The 21,572-nt window shown below is 34.0% G+C and overlaps 1 protein-coding gene across 5 annotated transcripts in view; it reads right to left on the bottom strand.

Moving 5' to 3' along the window:
• KCNT2 (potassium sodium-activated channel subfamily T member 2) overlaps positions 1 to 21,572 on the bottom strand; it is a 373,164-nt gene that overhangs the window by 175,018 nt on the left and 176,574 nt on the right. For all 5 annotated transcript variants that reach the window (XM_082425465.1, XM_082425468.1, XM_082425469.1 and 2 more), the window contains 4 exons: positions 8,524 to 8,704; positions 7,157 to 7,321; positions 5,251 to 5,387; positions 1,476 to 1,539 (listed from right to left, as the gene is read on the bottom strand). In XM_082425465.1, the coding sequence (XP_082281591.1) occupies positions 1,476 to 1,539; positions 5,251 to 5,387; positions 7,157 to 7,321; positions 8,524 to 8,704 (547 nt within the window). The remainder of the gene's footprint in view (positions 1 to 1,475; positions 1,540 to 5,250; positions 5,388 to 7,156; positions 7,322 to 8,523; positions 8,705 to 21,572) is intronic.

Genomic DNA, 21,572 nt, shown 5'->3' with positions numbered 1-21,572 from the left:
TGAATTAAGACAGTAACTGTGGAGAAGGAGGGGAGCAAGTAAATTTTAAAATATATATATTTTAAAAAGAAATATTTTACAAATTTTGCAATCATTTGTTTGGTCTATGGCCTTGCATTAGTTTGCTAGGGCTGCAATAACAAATACCACAAACTGGGTGGCTTAACGAAAATTTATTGTCTCATCTTCCTGGAGGCCAGAGTCCAAAATCAAGGTGTTGGTAAGGTTGGTTCCTCCTGAGGGCTGTGAGGGGAGTGTGTGTCCCAGGCCTCTCTCCTGGCTTAGAGAAGACTGTCTTAATGTGCATGTGGCATTCTCCCTGTTATCTGTCTGTCACCACATTTCCCTTTTTTACAAGGACACAGCTCATATGGGACTAAGACCCACTCTAATAAACTCATTATAAGTTGATTATCTCTATTAAGACCTTATCGCCAAGTAAGTTCACATTATGAGGTACTGGAGGTTCGGACTTCAACACACGAGTTTTTGAGGGACACAATTCAACACATAATAGTCCTCTTCAAATGAAGGATGAGTAAGTTGGTTTAAAAATGAGTAAAAATTTTAGTTAAATTAGAGTGAGAACAGCACAAAGCCTGTCACATTCAGGACTTGCAATTCTAAAGTAATGTACCAGAGCACACCTATTAGATGCTCCAGAAAAGTGCAAATCATGTCCCTAAAAGACCCAGACATATTTTGCCTTTCCCCCAATCACTACAGAAGCCACCAAGGTTCTCATCTGTCTGTGTACCACAGGTATGACTACCGATGAACTTACTGGCTTAGAAACACAGGAGTTAACAGCACATCCTCAACGTAGAATAATAAAGCACTTTTTAAAAGTAATAAAATTAAAATGTGTTTAAAAAATAGAAGTTATAATTTGGTAAATTATAAGATTTAATTTAATTATGAGTTTATAGAACTTTAGACCTAAAAAATGTATCATGGAGATCATATAAGCCAGAGATTTCCAAATTGGGAGGTGCTTCAAAATCACCTGGAGATCTTTTAAAAATACACAGCTTCCCAATCCCCACCCTGCATATCCTGAATAGAACTTTCACAAATGCTTATTTTTTTAGAAACTCTCCAACTGATTTTATGCAGACTGACTGATCCATCTGCCTTGTTTTTAAGTTGAGGAAATTGAGATCATTTGAACAAAATCACATAGCACAGGATATATTTAATTAAAAATGATCTAGTTCTGTTTATACGTGACTCATTTCATTTTGATCAACAGAAAACCCAGGGATTAGTGATAACTACTTCAAGAATACTTTCGTTGATACAGTCAATGATGCAACTATTCTTATATTTTGGCAAGATAGTTTAGAGACATTTACTTCCGTTCAGTAAAATTTTAAGGTCATCAATATTTAATGTTGGCAGATTAAAAAATAAATAAATTAAAAATCTTCTAAGGCAAAAAGAACAATTTACAAAAAGAGATTTTAGAAACTTACAGAGGATGTTCTATCTACTTCACAACGGCTGCTCAGAATAAAACAGGCCTCAGCGTCATCCATCCTAAATGCAGATGGAAAAATAAAATAATCACACACTGACATATCTGTGCATATCTATGCATTATCTGCAAAATAGAATTCCAGTGCATATAAAGTATACGTGTAAACTACAGACATCCTTAGGTTTAAATGAAAGTAGGATTTCTAGGATCGTGACTATATTTGACTGTAAACAAAATAATTGTTGTAGATTGGCTATATAACTCAACAGCTTATAATGACAGAAGTTAAAAAAAGTCAAATTTTATTTTCTCTTTTATCATTATATATATTTTTTCATATATATACTTTGTGTAAATTGAGGGAGTTGTATTCGCCTTTAGTTTAGATGGATTACATTTTGGCTTCAGTATGTCAACAAAACTAAGAGAGAGGAAACAAAGCTGCTTAGTATTTGTAAGCCAAACTCTACTGTACATTTATATTTCCTGGAGATGAATCATCAACTGTTCCAAACCCTTTCCTTTCATGCTAAAGTTCTATATTTCTTAAATGTAGTTATAAACAGTAATTGCGCTTCAGTGCTTGATAAGTAATGTTCTAAAAATATAAAACTATGTATTTTCAAAATAAGGAATTATTTATCTTTCTGGTTCATTATGATAAAAGAATTTTTCCCAAAAATATTTTCTATGAAAAATCCATGGAATTAGACCAAACCAAACAGTTCTGGAAAAATGTTAAGTAGTCATGGTTATTAAGACACTATGAGCGTTGTATAACATTTTCTAAACGTCATGTTCAACAAAGCAATTCAAAACTCATACAACTAACCTTCGGAACTGGTTTGGAGAATCCTACTCCTTGTTTCTTGCATGGGGAATTGTATTGAAGAATGTATTAGTTAACATTAAATCCCAAATCTTCATGTGACATAGGATAAGAAATGAACATAGAAATGGTACCTTCTTTCTTAAATCAGCTTTTTCAGAATTACCAGCCTGCTACCTCTCACTCATCCACACTTTTCTTTTTTATTCTTATGGAGGAATGCTTCTTGCAAATGTGACTGATTTTGCTAAGAAACCATTATTAACACTATTAATACTAAATGAGTGTGTTAATCCTAGGTAGTATCGAGCTAAGATACTAATAGCCAATCCTAATGGCTTAGATTAATTTATTAGGTAGTCAAAAGACTTCATTTATCACAGAAATTCATACTGACCATAATATGTGCATGACTCATTCTTACCATATGAAGACTCATTATAATAAATTAAGCATATTGATTATCTATGCAGATGAATATAAAGATCCAAGTTATATTACTGTCTAAGCAACTATTTCCTTATGGTTCCCAAATAATGAGTATAGATAGCAAATAGCAAACACCTGTGTTTTACTTGAGGTACTGGGAGAATCTGACTTATTCTAGAACTGTCATGTATAGTGACAACGTATATGAAGTATGTAATCCACAACAAATACTAATATTGGGTGGGCCAAAAGGTTCGTTCAGTCTTTTGGGTAAGATGGCTCTAGTATGGAGAAGATGCTGCGACTGACTGAATGTGTCAAAAGTGGTTTGCGAAGTTTCGTGCTGGAGATTTCTTGCTAGACGACGCTCCACAGTCGGGTAGACCAGTTGAAGTTGATAAGGATCAAATTGAAACAATAACTGAGAACAATCAACGTTATACCACGCGGGAGGTAGCCGACATAACCAAATCAAGCGTTGAAAATCATCTGCACCAGCTTAGTTATGCGAATCGCTTTGATGTTTGGGTTCCACATAAGTTAAGCGAAAAAAACCTTCTTGACCATGTTTCCACATGCGATTCTCTACTGAAACGTAATGAAAACTTTCCATTTTTAAAACAAATTGTGACGGGCAAAGGAAAGTGGATACTGTACAATAATGTGGAACGGAAGAGATCGTGGGGCAAGCGAAATGAACCACCACCAACCACACCAAAGGCCAGTCTTCATCCAAAGAAGGTGATGTTGTGTATATGGTGGGATTGGCAGGGAGTCCTCTATTATGAGCTCCTTCCAGAAAACCAAACAATTAATTCCAACAAGTACTGCTCCCAATTAGACCAACTGAAAGCAGCACTCGATGAAAAGCGTCCAGAATTAGTTAATATAAAACGCATAATCTTCCATCAGGATAACGCAAGACCTCATGTTTCTTTGATGACCAGGCAAAAACTGTTACAGTTTGGCTGGGAAGTTATGATTCATCCGCCGTATTCCAGACATTGCCCCTTCAGATTTCCATTTATTTCAGTCTTTAAAAATTCTCTTAATGGAAAAAATTTCAATTCCCTGGAAGACTGTAAAAGGCACCTGGAACAGTTCTTTGCTCAAAAAGATAAAAAGTTTTGGGAAGATGGAATTATGAAGTTGCCTGAAAAATGGCAGAAGGTAGTGGAACAAAAAGCTGAATATGTGGTTCAATAAAGTTCTTGGTGAAAATGAAAAATGTGTCTTTTATTTTTACTTAAAAAACTGAAGGCACTTTTTGGCCCATCCAATATATTCTCGAAGAAGCTTAGTTTTCCAATTATGTACCATTCATTATATCCTGACAGTTTCTACTGACTTTTTTGTTTCAGAAGTTACTAAATCTTTGGAAAAATCTCAGTTAAACTGACCTATCATATATAAATCAAAACTAATGTCAGATTTCCTGTTATGAGCTATCTAGTCATCTTTTGCAGGAGTAAGCAGCAAAAAGGGGTTTGGAAATTTTCTTCTGTTCTTTTCCGTCACCCACACACCCCCTCCACCATACACACACAAACACAAACACACAGAGAACATGCATAAAGAAACACAGAACACACACAAACACATGGAGAACATGCACCAACACACACACTAACACACATACTCAAGCGTTCTGGAAAAAAACCAAAACAACAACAAAGAACAACAACAACACTTATGTTATGAAACTGAGGGAAGATACTTTTAAGCCTAAAAGAGTTTGTAAGACAACTCAAGGATAAACATGAAGATATGTTTAAAACTTGTAAAACAAGAGAAAACGTTGAGCAAAGCTACCTGCGCTAAGGATCTCTTCTGGCTTCTGAAACTAAGGATGCTGTTTTGCAGATGCCCTGATTCCCCAGTGTCTACAGTCTAACCAACCATCCTCTCACTCTGCCCCCATGAAATGACCCTCATGACCTGTGACAAATGTGTAAGACTATGTCACCTTTAAGCCGGGTGGGCTGGCATCTACACAACAAGAAGAGAGAAACTAAGACCCCTGTCACCTTTCTGATTCTTTCAGTCCCCAAGGACTCTTTCATCTCAGACACCAGGCAACACAATTGTTACCTGCCCAGTATATAATACAAGCTCCTTAAATTTAAACCCTGACGCGAACTGCTTTGGCATCTCACACAATTTTAGCCCAAGATTTTTATCTGTGGAATAAAAACAGTATCCAGGGATTTGGAGATGACTCTCCTTGAGTCTGGATAACTCAGCTCACCTCCCAGCAGCCTGAGATAATTACACGACACCACACTTCTCAGCGTGTTGTGTGGACGTGGTCTGCCGAATATCCCTGCCCTGAGAAAGAGGAGCAAATACGTGGATTTTGTATCTTTAACCTTCCAATTTGACCAGCAGTGGGACTAAAGCAAAAGCCTGTATTCAAAAACACACCTTGCAACACTGAAAACTGCTAAAATTTGGAGGAGAGAAAAGATATTAAAACACTACAAGATGGAAAATATTGAAGAGATATACTCACTTTGCTCGCAACAGATCCTGATCTTTAAGGGCTGAACCTTGAAGGTAGATGACTCTTTGTGACCACATCGGAATCTGTAGGACCCTTCGGACCTGCACATCCATTTCAGTAGGACACAAAATCACCACATAATAATCCTACTCAAAACAAAGTGGGCCATGGGATAGAGACAATAATGCTTTGTTTTATACTACGTAGGTAAATAGAATATCTAAGAACATTTTGAAATATGATAAAGTAGAAATTAACTCTTACTAACAAATAAAAGTTTGCATTTAAAACCTAGTGTTAAATAAAATGATACAGTAATAAACATAACAGACATATAAAAATCTCATAAATCACTATATTCATCCTGATCTTTTTCAATTTTATTAGTACCAGGAAGGGAAGGTAATCGGTGCTTATACTCAGCACACACTTCCAGTCTATGAAGTTTTCAGTTACAACTTCAGGCTGATTCTAAAAGATAAATTGCATACCAGCCAGAAGTCCTAAGGATCAATTCATACTTCGAATTGTTACTTTTAGAATAAAAACTGTGATGGTAATTTGTATCATTTGGTAATATTATTATGAACTGATAATATTGAAAATATTCTGATGAATATCTGAATGGAAAAAGATTCACAAAAATATTGATAATACTGACAAAGTAACTTAAATTTAAAAGTTTGAGATCAAAATATTTCAAAATAATGGTCTTTTGGAGAAAATAAAAAACAACCTGTAAGAACTTAAAATCTGTAAGAATTTAAAATAATTTATCTATAAGAATTCAAGTTCTCTGGTAAACATTCACCATTTTATCACTTTATAATATATCTAGTAGGAATTTTTGGAGTGCTAAGAATTCTCCATATTGATATTAGACAAAATAAATTACTAGGGATCAAAATTTGGAAGGATCAAATTTTCCCTAAAATAGATTTTCTTTGTGGGTTGTAATAAGCATCTGAAATTATTTAATATGAATAATAAAAAACCTAACCATTAAATATGGAATTCCTGCAAAAAATGAAAAATAATTTATGCAAAAACAGAAGAATATGTTATATAAGTATCACTTCTAAATTAGATTTTTTTTAATCCAAAAAATAGTATTTTAAAAGTTCTCTAAAATATTCAAGAAAAAAAATCTCTTTATTTAAGGGAGAGATAATTGATGTATTCAGCACTGTCTTGACCTCAGGATTATCCAAACTCTTGCCACAAATTTATTGGGAAAACACAAGAAATTCAAGTAGCTCTTTGCTGTTTGGACTAGATTAAGTGCCTTGAGCAGCAAAGGAGATGACCTAAGTCTACAATGACCCAGAACCATGGCAAGTGGAAGAAGTAACCGAGGACTTTGTCTGCATAGACAGAAGAAGAGATTTTTCTGAATTTATGATCTCAATCAGCAAGTTATTTCCCAAATTCTGGTCATTTATTATTACTATAAATAAGACCTAGTTTCACTCCAGGAAACAAAAGGAAAAATGGAACTTCCAGACTTCCGCATTTCTATCAGCAACACTTGATAGAATTCTGAAATATTCAAGTGAGCAGATGATATTGAAACGATTCTTTTATTGTTTTATTATATTTTATGTTAAATTTCACTGTATCATAAAAATATCATTTATGCATTACCCAAGGGAGAAAAAAGCAATCATTTTAATCAAAGAAAACCTTTCTTTGTAGCAGTAACATAATTCCATCTGTCTTTCAGTATAGATACAGAAGGAAACTTAACATACTGTGTATTCCTCCAGCATTTTTTTCTATGTTCCTGGTTATATTTGTAGTTCTTCATTTTCTCTTTCTAAATTTGAGTGTATAAATAAAAATCCTGCAGAACACAGGCTGTACCATGATTAACTGACTTTGACAATGTTAGTAGGTATGATCTGTTTAAAGGTACCTGGAGTCTTGGATGAGCATAGAATTCATTCAAAAAGTCCATGAGTAAGTCAATCTTCAGTGAGCTGACACACAGAACAACGTGCTTTTCAGTTTGAGCTCTGTGTCGACTATAGTTTCCACCTGACTTTTGTCTCTCCATCCACAAATAGGCCAGCTGTTCAAACTGTAATGCATTTTCCACATGTGAATGAAAAACACTGGACATGAAAATAAAAATCAATGCAATACATCTGTTGTTTACTAAGTATACTCAATTTCTTAGATGAAAGCCTTTGAGATTCAAATGATCAGTGTTCCCTTCAACAAGAGGCTCTTCACAGGATGGCTGCAGAGCTTGCTAATGCCTCCCAGGGTCTTCAGGTCTTCAGGAAACACAGTAATATGATTTTCCTATTGTATCATAGCAGGGCACTAAGAAGTCTGTGCCTCTGCTCTGTCCAGTAGGGTATGCAGCTATATATGTCATGCACTGAGTCAAAGAGAAAAGCCTCACTTTTTTCTCCCACATTCTTATATCAACTTCAGCCCACATCTCCTGCAAGGGGAGATACCCTTATCACAAATGAAAGGCCACATTCTAGTTATTTAGTAGCTGGTATCTAAGGGTTGTGGAGTGTATAGGGGAGGTGTGTCATTAAGGATGACATGTATGACTGGATAGGAACAGGAAGATCATTTTTATACCTATGTAAATTATATTTCGATACACTGTGGCCAATGGTTCTGTAATGGAACATGCAAGTTTGATTTGTATTGGCCACATACTGTTTCTGACCTGCCCACCCATGGACACCCAGAGTTCATTGCAGGAAAAAGTTGAAGATTGCCTCTATGTATCTTTAGTCTCATTTTATATCTCTGTCCCTTTGCTAGCTCCTTATCCATTCTCCAAAATGCTGCATGATAGCTATGTATCATCTTCTGATTTTGTTTTAGTTGACTAGCTTATGGAAACAATTTTTATTCATTACAACATATGGCTTTTAGATGTATTTTCAAGACTCAAGAGAAATCAACCCTTCACAAGTATATTTCCTTGAGCTATCATTCTATAATTTAAAAATATACTATCCTACAATCCTATAATTAACATAAATACTCTACATTTGAAAGAAAGCACCTTGAAGAATTGAAATGAAATGTGAGCTATCAATTGTGACTGGAGGGAAAAAAACCTCAATGTTTCTAATACAATGCAAAAAGGCATTTCCGTTAAAATTGTAATTAATTGACTGGATGGAATAATAGGTGTTAATATATTATTGTTAGGTTAACAAGCCACCCTGCATTTTTTTATTAAATGTGGAAGATTTGATTTCATAAGACTTTGCAGGTTCCTACAAAATTTAACACGGTTGTGTTTACCTGTATGGGGAGAACCACAAGAGCAACACAGATCATGGCAACAACAAAAAGCTTGGACGACCATGTTTCTGGGGTGACATCCCCAAAGCCCACAGTAGAAAACGTCACAATGCAGAAATAAAGGGAGTCGAAGAGATTCAGCTTCTTTCCTATTCGTTCCAGATGTTGGATTCCACAAATGCTAAAGAAACACATGTGAATTACAATTAAAACTTTCTAATTAGGCACACTGCTTCTCATCGTGACTCTCTTGAAAACCAAAGCGCATTTCATAAAGCCACTTAGTAGTTGGGAATCTTATATTGAACAATATTTTGGTTGAGAAAATATAATTTTTAAGCTTTTTTTCCTACATCAAACAGATATAGTCTTATTTTGATTAGTAGCCAAAAATTGTAGCCAAAATATCACAAAGTATATTTGAATAGCATGTAAAATAAATAGACTGAGTTTCATGGGTGACTTACACAAACATTTTGAATGCGTGTCAAGGAAACATAGACACCAGAATTCACTAGATCTATTCCCCATCAAAACAGCAATTGTCAGGGGGTGGTGGTGGGATGAATTGGGAGATTGGGATTGACATATATACACTAATATGTTTAAAATAGATAACTAATAAGAACCTGCTGTATAAAAAATTAAATTAAATTAAATTAAAAAAAATAGCAATAGTCAGTAGTCTTTTTTTTTTTTTAACAGAGAGACATTTTTCAGTATATACATGTGGTATAGATATACGTGTATATATTCCGTGTGTGTGTGTTCCATACACAGTCATCCTTCAGTATCCCCTGGGGTCTGGTTCCAGGATCCCCACAGATACCAAAATCCACAGATGCTCAAGTCCCTTATATAAAATGGCATAGTATTCATATTTGCTTATAACCTATGCACATCCTTCTGTATACTTTAAATCATCTCTAGATTACTTATAGTACCTAATACAATGTAAATGCTATAAAAATAGCTATAAATAAGTTGCAAAGGCTATGTAAATAGTTGCTTGTATGTGGCAAATTCAAGTTTTGTTTTTTGGAACTTTCTGGAAATTTTTTCCCAAATATTTTCAATCTGTGATTGGTTGAACCCACAAATGTGGAACTTGTGGATACAGAGGGACAACTGTATACAGGAAAGACTTGAGGAGTTAACCATTGCTAGGTGCCCCTAAAAATGAGTCTCTAAGTAGATCGATTACCTGTACAAAGCTATTGATGATATGAAAGTAAGGGAACAGCATAGAAATTGTTATAAGATGTTCCCAAAGTGGAACTGCTAAAATAACATTAGAAATAGCACTGCTACTAGCTAGAAAAAAAAAAAAAAAAAAAGTAAGGCTATGAAACATGCATATACGTGCAATGTTGGAGGGAAATGAGATTTGCAACATAAAAAATCAGCAATGTAAAAGACTACATATTGTATGATTCTGTTTATATGAAATGTCCAGAAAAGACACAGAAAGCATATTAATGGTTGCTTGGGACTGATGGTAGGAATGCAGTGATGAAAATGTTCTAAAACTGGACTGTGGTGATGATTGCAGAGCTTTGTAAATATATTAAAAATGATTGAACTTTACACTTAACATGAATGACTTTTATGGTACATAAATTACACCTTTATAAAGCTGTCAAAAAAAATCCCTACATGCTTCTGGATACTCCTTGCAACTTCTATACAGAACAAGCAGACACAGCTTGATTATGATGACCAAGAAGATGTGCTATTCAATGTTTAAACTACAGAAACTCCTTTTCCAGACTTTTAAGATATCTATGTATTTGTCTAAGTTACATATCATAAATATTCAATTATCTTAAATATTTTTAAGGCACAGTATAAGCCACTAGATAGTTAGGAAGATGGGTAGGCACACAGGTAGATAAACCAAGGGACAGAAGAGAAACAGTAGGGCATGTGTTATCATTTTGTTCTGAGGCAGGAACTGTTCTGTTCTTTTTCTGTTTTCTTAACTCCAGGTCTCCAGAACATTTCAGCAAAATTTCACTTGCTCTATGTTCAGAAATGTTGTGTAAGCTGCCAGGTCATAATAGTTGACTCACGTCAGTTTATTTTCTCAGCTGCCTCTATGCAATATACCAGCCAAGCTAATTCTAAGACTATTCAGATGGAGCCTTCATACAACCAAAGAGAACAGCTGTTTGATAACAATAGACCTTTCTGTGGAATATGTTTTTTACTTTATTTAAAATAATTTATATTTGAGAATGTAAACAACTTCGCATAACTTTTACACTTCAGTAGGAAATCGAATGAGGAAAAATATAATTTATATATTTTTAAGAATTCAAATGTTATTGAAGGGCTTACTATATTTTGCATAACTACACATTAAAAGCAAATCTCTGTTTATAGATAAAATGTACATTTCCTAGTTCAGACATTTGTTACCATGACCAAAACTACCAGAAAAAATCTCCTGCTTTGCTTCCTGGTCTTCAGTTTGTCCTTCTTTTAATGCAACCCACTCATAAAGGCCATATTCATATTCTTTAAACACAGCTTGGATATATCAATCTCAGGTTCAAAAAAGCAACTGAATTCTCACTGTTGAAGAACACTTTCTAATTTGTGGTGTGACATATTATTATAATAGCTGCCAATAAATCAATTCTTATGTTCATTCTCCTTTGCAACATGATATTGCTGTACTTCCCACTAAGGTGTACAGTCTGTCTCTCCTTGACCTTGAATTTAAGCTGGCCTATTGACTTGTTTGGACCAATAGAGTATTGTGGAAGTGATGCTGTGTGAGTTGCATAAGCCTAGACCTTAGGGGACACGGAAGTTCTTGTTCTCACTTTCTTGGAAGTCTAAGACCAAGACATCCAAGTCTTGGAAGTTCTGGAGACACTGAAGTTCTTGTTCTCACTTATGGTGCTGTGCAGAAGCCCCATATAGTCAACTGGAGGATGAGGGGCCATGCAGAGGAAAACCAGGATGTCCCAGCTGCCAGCCAGCACCAACAGCTGCACAGCAGAGAGACGCCGTCTTGGACTCTCCAGCACCTGTGAGGCCATTATGTGACTGAAGCCGAAAGAGTAAACACAGGTGAGAACAGCAGAAAAACTGCCCCAGTCACCCGTCACACAACTGTGAGAAACTACAAAGTTTTGGGTTTGGCAGTGGCTTGTTATTCAGCAATAGATACGTGGTGCATATAGAATTAACTAGAATCCAGGGGTTTCCCTGGTGGCGCAGTGGTTAAGAATCCGCCTGCCAATGCAGAGGACACGGGTTCAAGCCCTGGTCTGGGAAGATCCCACATGCCGCACAGCAACTGAGCCCACGTGCCACAACTACTGAAGCCCGCGCGCCTAGAGCCCGTGCTCCGCAACAAAAGAAGCCACCGCAATAAGAAGCCCGCCCACAGCAACAAAGTGGCTCTGCTCACCGCAATGAGAGAAAGCCCGCACGCAGCAACGAAGAGCCAACCCAGCCAAAAATAAATAAATAAAATATTTATAAAATAAATAAAAATAAAATAAATAAGGTGCCTCTAGTAAGGTGAAATAAGGTGAAAAAGTAGCAGAAATAATAATCATTTGATAAATCTTTGCAAAGCTTTGTAAGAAAAAAGAATTAACTAGAATCCAAAACCTGGATCTAACCTGTTTTTTCTTCAACGTTTCTCTCACTTATCTCCCCTTTACCTGTTATTTGGACTGTTTGCTCATCATAATATATATAACCCATGCCCCAATGTATACTTTTTGCCCAATCTGTTTCTTTTAACTGAAAATCCTCTTTCTCCAATACCTCCAAGAATTCCCATTTTTTGAAACCCCAGCTCAAATATGACCTCCCTCATGAAGACTTCTTTGTATCCCAAGTTACAGTTTTTGTGATGAATTTCTAAAGTATACATGAGTTCATGTCTTAGATAGCTACACTTTTACAAAGATGTATATATATATATATATATATATATATATTTAGTGTTAAATATTTATCAACCCTACTCAACTATTATCAACCTCAATGACAGTATTTATACTTTATAATTTTCCTGCAACACTTAGAACGAAGTACATAGCAGCTATCCAGTAACTAACTGCTAAATGAACAAAAGAACACTTAATTAAACCCTGCTCAAATAATATATACAAACAAACTCCAAAAAATAGTTCATGCATGTTTCAGTTTTTTATTACCGCATAACAAACTCCCCCAAACTTAGTGGTTTAAAAAAGTAACAATTTATCATCTCACATGGTTCCGTGGGAAGCTCCTCTGGTTTTCTTGGGCTCACACCTGCAGCTGTGTTCAGCTAGAAGTCTGGCTGAATGGAAGGTCCAGGATGGTCTCACCACTGCGGTCTATGGTCAGGGTTCATTGCTGGCTCTGGCACCCAGTTTCTCTCTATGAGACCTCTCAGCCTCCAATCAACTCAACCAGCTTCCTTTTTGGCATGGCAGCTGCAAGCGCTCTGAAGACCTAGCTTTGATCTGCCCATTCTACTTGCCCAAGAAAGTCACAAGATCATCCCAGATTGAAGGAGTGTGGAAACAGACTCCGTCTCTTCATGAGAGGGGCCACAAAATATTATGGCTATGCTTTTCGATCTACCAAACTGTACAAATGATAATACCTATCACAACCTATGTAAATCTTAATACATTTTGCTGAATAAACCACATTACAAGGTATTTAATTTCCTTGATATGGTTGTAGTTAAATCTATACTTACAATCATTTTTTATAATCCTCATGCAACATTCCATTTACTTGACCTGGGAAAATCATGTGAGCCTTTCATTTATTTATTAATATTACACTTACACTTAAAGGACTTGGTATACCTTAATGCTCTCTAAATTGATATGAAAATGAAGAGCCCTAAAATGATAAGAAAATGAAACCAGTTGTTGCATGTTTGGTATAATTATACAAAAGCAAAATCAACTTTTTAACAAAAGACTAATAAAGATGAATACACTGAATTACTTTTAGAGTTTTCCTCTGATTTTGAATAGGCTCGTCTGCTGGTTTCTCTTAGGGGCTCATTAAATGGGCCACTGCTTAGGTTCATGAGTAACAATGTCAGTACAGCTTTTAAAACATTGACGTCAACATATTATCTTCTAAGTCAATAAATATTTTTGTAATAAATAAATGACTTTTGTTCCTTCTCCCCAAGAGAAAATGAGGCAGAGGATACTTAAATATCTAGCCCAAGAACACAATAATCCTTTTAAATTATAGGTCAAATCTTGTTCCCTCTCTGTTTATAACTCTCAATGCCCTTCTTTCACATTCAGAGTAAAATCCCAAACACCAGGCTCTTCTCTGACCTCATCTTCCGAGATCACCCCTAATTCACTGTCCTCCAGTCACTCAGCCTCACTGCAGCCAACCATCAATCAGCTCCTCTCAGTGCCTTCCCTTTATTTCTAATAGATATCTCAAAGTTGACATGTCCAAATGGAATCCTAAACTTCCTCTCTAAATTTGCTCCCCCCAAACTCTTCATCATCGGATGGTGGCAAATAGAGCTTTCTTGAGCCAAAATCCTGGAATCATCCTGGACTTTTTTTTTTTTTTTTTTTTATAACAACCCGTATCCAATCTCTTAGCAAACTCCACTGCTTCTAACTTCAAAATATAACCAGAATCCACAATCACTACTCATCATTTATACTGCTACCACAATGATCCCTGCCATCAGTTTCTCTTCCCTCCACTGCAGTAAACATCCCCACCCTTTTCCCAACAGCTTATAGTCAACCCGTCAGCCAGAGCTGCCCTATGACAACATGGGTCAGGCCATGCTATTCCTCTACTTAAAGGCCTGAGAGGGCTCTCTATGTCATTTAGACTAAAAACTAACAATCTTTCATTTGTCTCCAGCGCACTCCTGTATCTGACCCTTCCCTATCCCTTTTGGACTAATTTTCTACTTTCCTCCCTGTGGTTTGCTCTGCCCCAGCTACACTGGCATTCTTGCTTTCTGACCAACATGACAGGCATGGTCCGGACTCAGGGTCTTGGCATGGACTGCTCTCTCTGGCTGGACCCTATTGCCGAGATATTGTCATGGCTATCTCCTCACATCCTTCAAGTCTTTACTTCTATCCTGACCATCATATGTACTCAGCATATGTACTACATATGTAGTCTTTCTTATCCTGCTTAATTTAAAAAATATATAATAGTTTTAGTCATTTGCTGGGTTTGATGCCCATTGTCCATAAACCTCTATAAGAATGGAGTCTATTAGGACAGAGTCATGTGGTTTCTTCATCTATGTTGCCTGAGCACCTATATTACTGCCAAGAACATAATGATGTGCATTAATATTTCCTGAATGAATGAGGGTCTGAATGTAAAATACACAGATCTCTGTTGCCCACATTTAAATCACATAGCTATTTAGCCTGTTTAGATATAAACTAAATAGAGTTTATTAAAGAAAGAGCACACAAAAATGTTTATCTCACCACTGCCTTAATGGTGGAATCTAACAGAACTAAGAGGCAAGGCTAAATACTTCTTTGTCAAAAGAGGCAAATGACTTTCCCACCACCTTTTGAAATATTCGAGAACTTATAAACAAGTAAATTAGGTTTTATTTTCCTTAGTAATTCGCTTTTGTAACTCCATCATTTGTTTAGTTAGCACTACTTAATGTGATAAATACAAAATTTGGAAATTTAAAATGCATTGACTTACTTATTGAAACCCATTCTGCTTGGGTAATAAGCGAGCAAATTGTATAACTAAAAATTTGTCTTTTTATAAAATCAAATTTAGTATTCAAATATAAAACTTGTATTTATTTAGTCTTGTTAACATTCTAAACTTTCTGTCACTAACATATTTAAAAACAGTTTGAATTACTGAATTAAACTGACTATATTTCACAATTTACTAATCAAAAGTTTTACCCAAAATCCCATTCATGTTAGTGAGTGAATCTTGCATACATTAATACTAAGTTCAGGCAATCAGGTTAGTTACATAACTATCATAATAACAAAAGTATCCAGCTTATGTTTTATGGAAGAAACAAATTATTTTCAAACATTAGAGAGAGATTTGCCTACAATAACTTTATAATCTTGACTTCGTTGTTGGGATTCACTTTCACATGAACTTCCGCAACTATTTCCCTTATGTTCTCTTGTATTTATGTAAAGAATCACATTATTTGAAGGGTAGAAACAGTTTAGAAGGGAATTCTGCAGAATTTGCACTAACATCAAATTCTAAGATAGGATCTTCACATTATTTAAACAAAAAAGTCTTTCAAACCTCCTCTAGAATTATAAAAGTTAGATTTTAAAAGTATTTTGAAAATTACTTGTTGCATGTTTTTATTTTACAAAAGTAAATACTAACACATGGGGAAACTTAATAAAAAGGCAGAGACCAGACTACTCTGATCACATTATATGGACAGAGCATCACTTTCTGATACTAGTAATAGAGCATCTACATGCAACACGTGGAGAATGTTAAGAATATCTGCCAACTTATTACATACCATTTTGGTTATAGGCGACGCAACTAGGAATGTTTTAAAGAAATATGAAAACTTATATTACTCTTCTATGTCAATCATTCAAATAAAAATATTTTAATATTGTTCATATAAATTATCTTTCTAAACAATAATTCAGCTACTTTTATGAAGGAACGTAAAAAGTGCACTTTCAGGAGAGATAGATACACAGTATACTGTTACTTTATTATATAATTCTTGAGGCTAAGACAGTTTTAGCATTGAAATACCCTTTTATTTTACTATGCATAAACATTAATATTTCATTTATACGTTAGCTATTTTTCCTAGCACTGTGAATGCTACAATGTGCTTTATAAGGATTTGAAGCTACTCAGTGATTATAATACATTTTAATATAGATTGTTATCTTATTTCATTCACAGATGTCTTTCGAGCCATTATTAAATGAAAACTGCCTCTTCTCCCTGATCATAATTGATGAAGTTCAGTTAATTATTATTTTGTCTCTGTACCCAGAAGTGATTTTAATGATGGCACAGATTTTCTGATAAATTAAATCCAAGAATGTGCTCAAATACAGCACATTCATAATCAAAATATCCTATTTTGCCTTCTTATAAAAGAGATACATCTGTTCAGTCAGTCAAAGCCCAAGGTAAACTATTTAAATTATATCCTGAAATCAAAGTAGCAGTAGGATTTAATAATATAGAATTAAAAAATAAATAATCATAACTGGTGGATATTAGTAAACACTCTGTTACCTTCAAATTTTCTAGTAATCAAATTTAATGTTGTTTTGTGACTGGGCCATAATATTTAAGAAAAAAAGCTCACTTAAATGCTTAATTTTAATGGATACCTAATTGTAACCAAATTTTTGTTTATTATCACGAATCCCCTGCCTAAACATTTGAAATTAAATAATTTACTACAATATAAGATATAAAAATAAACCAATATCACACCATGTTCTATTTGCCTTTTTGTTTCTTTAATATGCATGCAAGTTACTCAGATTCATTTATATTGAGTGACTTTGAAATGGAAAGTTGCAAATGCATATATTTTTCTTATAATTTCTCTACTGTAAAAATACTTATCAATTTTAAATTTAAAAATGATTTCTATAAAACCAGTAAGTGCTATAATATTTTAATCAAATGTTTAAAATGGAAAAAGGATGAACTAATATCGTAAAGGTAAGTCATGTTTATTCATACAAATACACTTATTGATGGTTTACTAGTGCCAGGCACTGCGCTGTATGTTAGAGATGCAGATAGATGACATCTTAGTCTACACAAAGACAGTTTCTAAAATCTAAAGTGAATGATTTTGACCTCAACTTTATAACACTAATTACTACTAGCAATAACACCATAAATTAATAATCAAACATTTAATTCATAACTTGATTAATACTTAGGGAAACTACTTAAGCTTTTTAAATATCATGCTCCTCAACTGAAAAGTAAATGTAATCATGTTAACTTCTTCATTTGGTTATTATGAGAACTAAGTGGCCTAATGCTCAGTGAAATGCCTGATACCTAAGAACCTTCAATGAATTCATTAGTAATTTTGTTATTTATATGACAGCCCCGGCATAAAAGAAAAAGAAACACAAAAATGAGTCAAATATAAGGATCCAATATCTCCACATAAGTGTTAAAAAGCCCTCTCCACTTGACAAAAAGCTAAATGTACTATTAGCAAGAGAGTGAGGGACTGTGGAGGAAGAGAATGGCAATGAGAAAACAGCGTGTCTGTTCTCTTTGCTGTGGATTAGCTGACAGAGTTGTTAGCAGCAGAAAACCACCCATGCGTTAATGAATATCTGTAATCGTGTCCAATCTTTTCTTCTCCCTGTAACTCTTAACTGCTAGGGGAAGTGGAAACATGGGCAAGTGTGGAGGGCTCTAAAAAGAAGAGTTAGGCAATTTGCAAGGTAAACCTATAATCTTTAACTATTTAGAAAGATGGTTCTGCTGATATCAGTTGACCTTTGGAGGGTTCACTGTCGTCATTTACAGAAAGGGGCAACTAATTCTTGGTAATGCAATAAGGGAAAAAAAAAAAAAGTTAGGTGTTATTTCTGGGCCAAAATGTCAATATCAGGCTAGTGACTTGTTCTAAAAAGGAATACTTATTTACAAAAAAGGACTACTTATCCCTGAGATTGCTTAAATGAAAGAATTTCTATTGTGATTATATAAAAGACTGTACATATGTATATTATATATGTATCTATTTTTAAAATTCACTGACAGGTAACTACTAAGCATATCATTATATGGTAATATTTTAAGATTTAAATGTTAAAATCATAATATTTTGAAAAAAAACCAGTACAATTTTCTCTTTTTATATTATTTAACATATTAACTCATACCCAAGGCTATCATTTAAATATGTATTTAATTTTATATAACTTATGAATTTTCTATCTTATGAAGATTAAATATACCTAGTTTTTGAAATTCTATGCATTTTGAGAAGCAGAGTATTCCTGCCATTCACATATTTATGTTTTTTTCATAATTGTGGTCAGTATTCACAATACTGGGCTTAAACTGGAATTTCAAAAATCTTTCACATAGCCATTTCTGCCTTAATGCAATTTAGTTTTATAGGAATACTCACTTGAGACAATGTCTATTTTAAAGATCATTGTCACAGAATAAAAACCCTTGAGGAATTTTATAGCAAGGACTTTGGAAAGTTTTTTGTTTTTTTTTTTAAATCAAGTGAACATGCATTTAAACTATGCAGATTGGAGGACGAAATGCCAACTAGTCAAATATGTCTTTAAATACCAACTCAGAACTTGACTACCGCCAACATGCACCAGAAACAGAGAAATGCCCTTGAGATTTCATATCATCCAATACTTCCACAATCAATAAGGACAAAGATTGACTATATGACTAGAATCATATGAACAAACACAGCTCATGAATGATACAATGCTTTGTTTGGTTTTCAACCAATATTTGTTTTTTTTCAATATGACCTATTGCCTATCAATGACCTATTGCCTATTAATATGCCTATCAAGGAATAAAGGCAAAAGATAATATCAGCATAAGAAAAGAAACAGTAGGAAAAATTTCGCAGATGGAGAGGGATATAAATTATTTTATTTTGGGATAGGTTGAATTTATCATTCCCGTAAAATATTATGTCCAATTCATTGTAATAAAGTAGTTTATTAATATATATGTATAAGAAGCCATACCTACACTCCCTGGGTAAATCTTACCTGATGGTAATTTTTTTACAGTTCTAATATTTTCAATTCCAAAAAACAGGAATATGCACGTGTTATTACAAGACAAATAACGAAGATATAAATAAGAATTAATATCATTCCACCTCTTTCTATCCATGAGGTAATAATATTTAGTATATACCCTTTTGCTTGTTTGGTATTTTGTTTTGTTTGCTTTTGTCCTTAATGTAAATGCACTTTTGATTTGAGTTTGGCAATTTATTACTATAGGATTTTTATATCTATTTTTTTAAAGTGATCTTGGGTTACAGTTTTATATCCCAATCCATGTTCCCTGAAAAGCCAGTTTGCTGACCAGACATAGGGGTCTACAGTCAAATACATCTGGCAACTCTGAGTTAAGTATATTTTATTTAGCAAAGGATTTTTCAGATCCCTTTAATGACTTAATGTTGATCATGAATCTCTGAGAACAGAATACTTTTCATAGGATTAACCAAACACATCTGCCAAAGTTCTTACTTTTGATAAAATATCTTGAAGTATGAGGGTTTTATGAACTAAAATATGAGAACATCAGCCCATAGTTTGTGCTCTGAGTATTTTAGAATAACTGTTTAGCTTAATCATTAAATGATTTGGGTAACTTTGTACCTTTGTCCACGTCCTGAATTACACCACCCTGGATTTACTGTTCCTTAAAGAAGTTTAACAATGAAACATTCAGTCCCTGGAGTTTTTTTTCTTTGTTTTGCTTTTTGTCTTTTTAATTGAGATCAAAAGATATAATTTTAAAATGCAACATTTTAAAGGTGTTCCATCTCTACCCTTAATCTCAATTTAATACTACTTTAAAAACCCATAAATATGCATTTTGGAATGACCTACCATTCCTTCCATAGTTCCACAAGAATCAATATGCCTCGCTCATAATTCCTTGGTCTTTACCGACTTCCTACAAAACTGAACTTTGAGCACATATGACAAAGGACAGTTTATAAATACAGGCCCACAGCAGCCATACTGAGTGCTGGATATACACAGAAGAGCCCTCTCTTCCTGCTCACAAAGAAGCTAAGAGAATAGGACAAATTTTTTCATATGCACTGTAATTATTTAGATGTGGATCGCCAAATTGAGCATGTTATATGAAAAAAAGACTCCAAATTTTATCTCATTAAAAAAATTATAAATTCTCCTTTTTTGTTAACTGAAATAGTGTTAAATCTTAGGATAATTTTTTAAAAAGTATTCAAACACATGCAAAAATCATAATCACATTAATTAAAAAAGGATTAGGCTCCATTTTATACTAAATATATAAAGCGATGATATATATTATACCACACATTTAATTTCTAGTTAAACTTAGGAAAAAATAAAGGCTAATGTAAAGTATTTATTTCTTAAGTCCCACTTTCACTAAATACTCCTCCATTTAGAAATGCTAACATCTTAGTTTATATATTTTAAAATCTACTTTTTTTCTCTTTCACTCACTTAGTGAAAGAAGGATCACCAGGGTATGAGTTAGAAATTATGTAAGGCTATATGCTATACCAACCGTAACAAAATGGTAAGTGTTCTTTCTTATACTAAATATTTCAATTAAAGAGATTCCACATTGTCCCTTACCAGTCCTACAGAATACATTTATTTTCACAAAATTACATTAAATTTCAGTTTATTACATTTCCTCTCTTTTCATCAATAATGACCTAAACAAAATAAAAGCATCTACTCAATAGTCTATGTAAATTACTCATAGGCTCATCAGCCTATAGGCCATTACTAGTATATTGCACACTAATGGAAGTAGGATTTTTTTTGTTCATGGTAGGAAAGATGGAACTTATAATCATGTAGTGTTTCTTTCTATGTTCCTCAGGTTATATGCTGAGCATGTATTCATATTCATCCATAATTATTTATTTAAAAAATGGGTACTGTGTGTCAATGTAAAATGTATTTTCTACTATAAATTGTGAAGGAAGTGGGCAAATGAAGAAACAAGGCAGTGGGATAAGAAAGATGATTAAACAGATTAAACTAAGAGTCCAAAATTCAGAGATTAAGCCCTTACTGGAAAAAATGGAGAACTGTATCACTAGCAGAAAGCTACTAAAATTATGTTTATATTTTTAAAACAAAATAACATGGATAAGACAGTAAATAAAGACAACGTGATACTTAATCATCTTATATTCTTGTTAATAAGTGAAAACATTTTTTACTTACTACTCCTTGCTTTCTGGAAAACTCTTAGGATTTTTCTCTCCTGAAGCTTCAATAAAGGGTTTGTAATTTCATTTCCAC

The sequence above is a fragment of the Balaenoptera physalus genome, assembly GCF_965194825.1.
Source record: "Balaenoptera physalus genome assembly, chromosome: 1".
NCBI lineage: Eukaryota > Metazoa > Chordata > Mammalia > Artiodactyla > Balaenopteridae > Balaenoptera > Balaenoptera physalus.
This window is presented reverse-complemented; position numbering and strand designations above follow the sequence as displayed.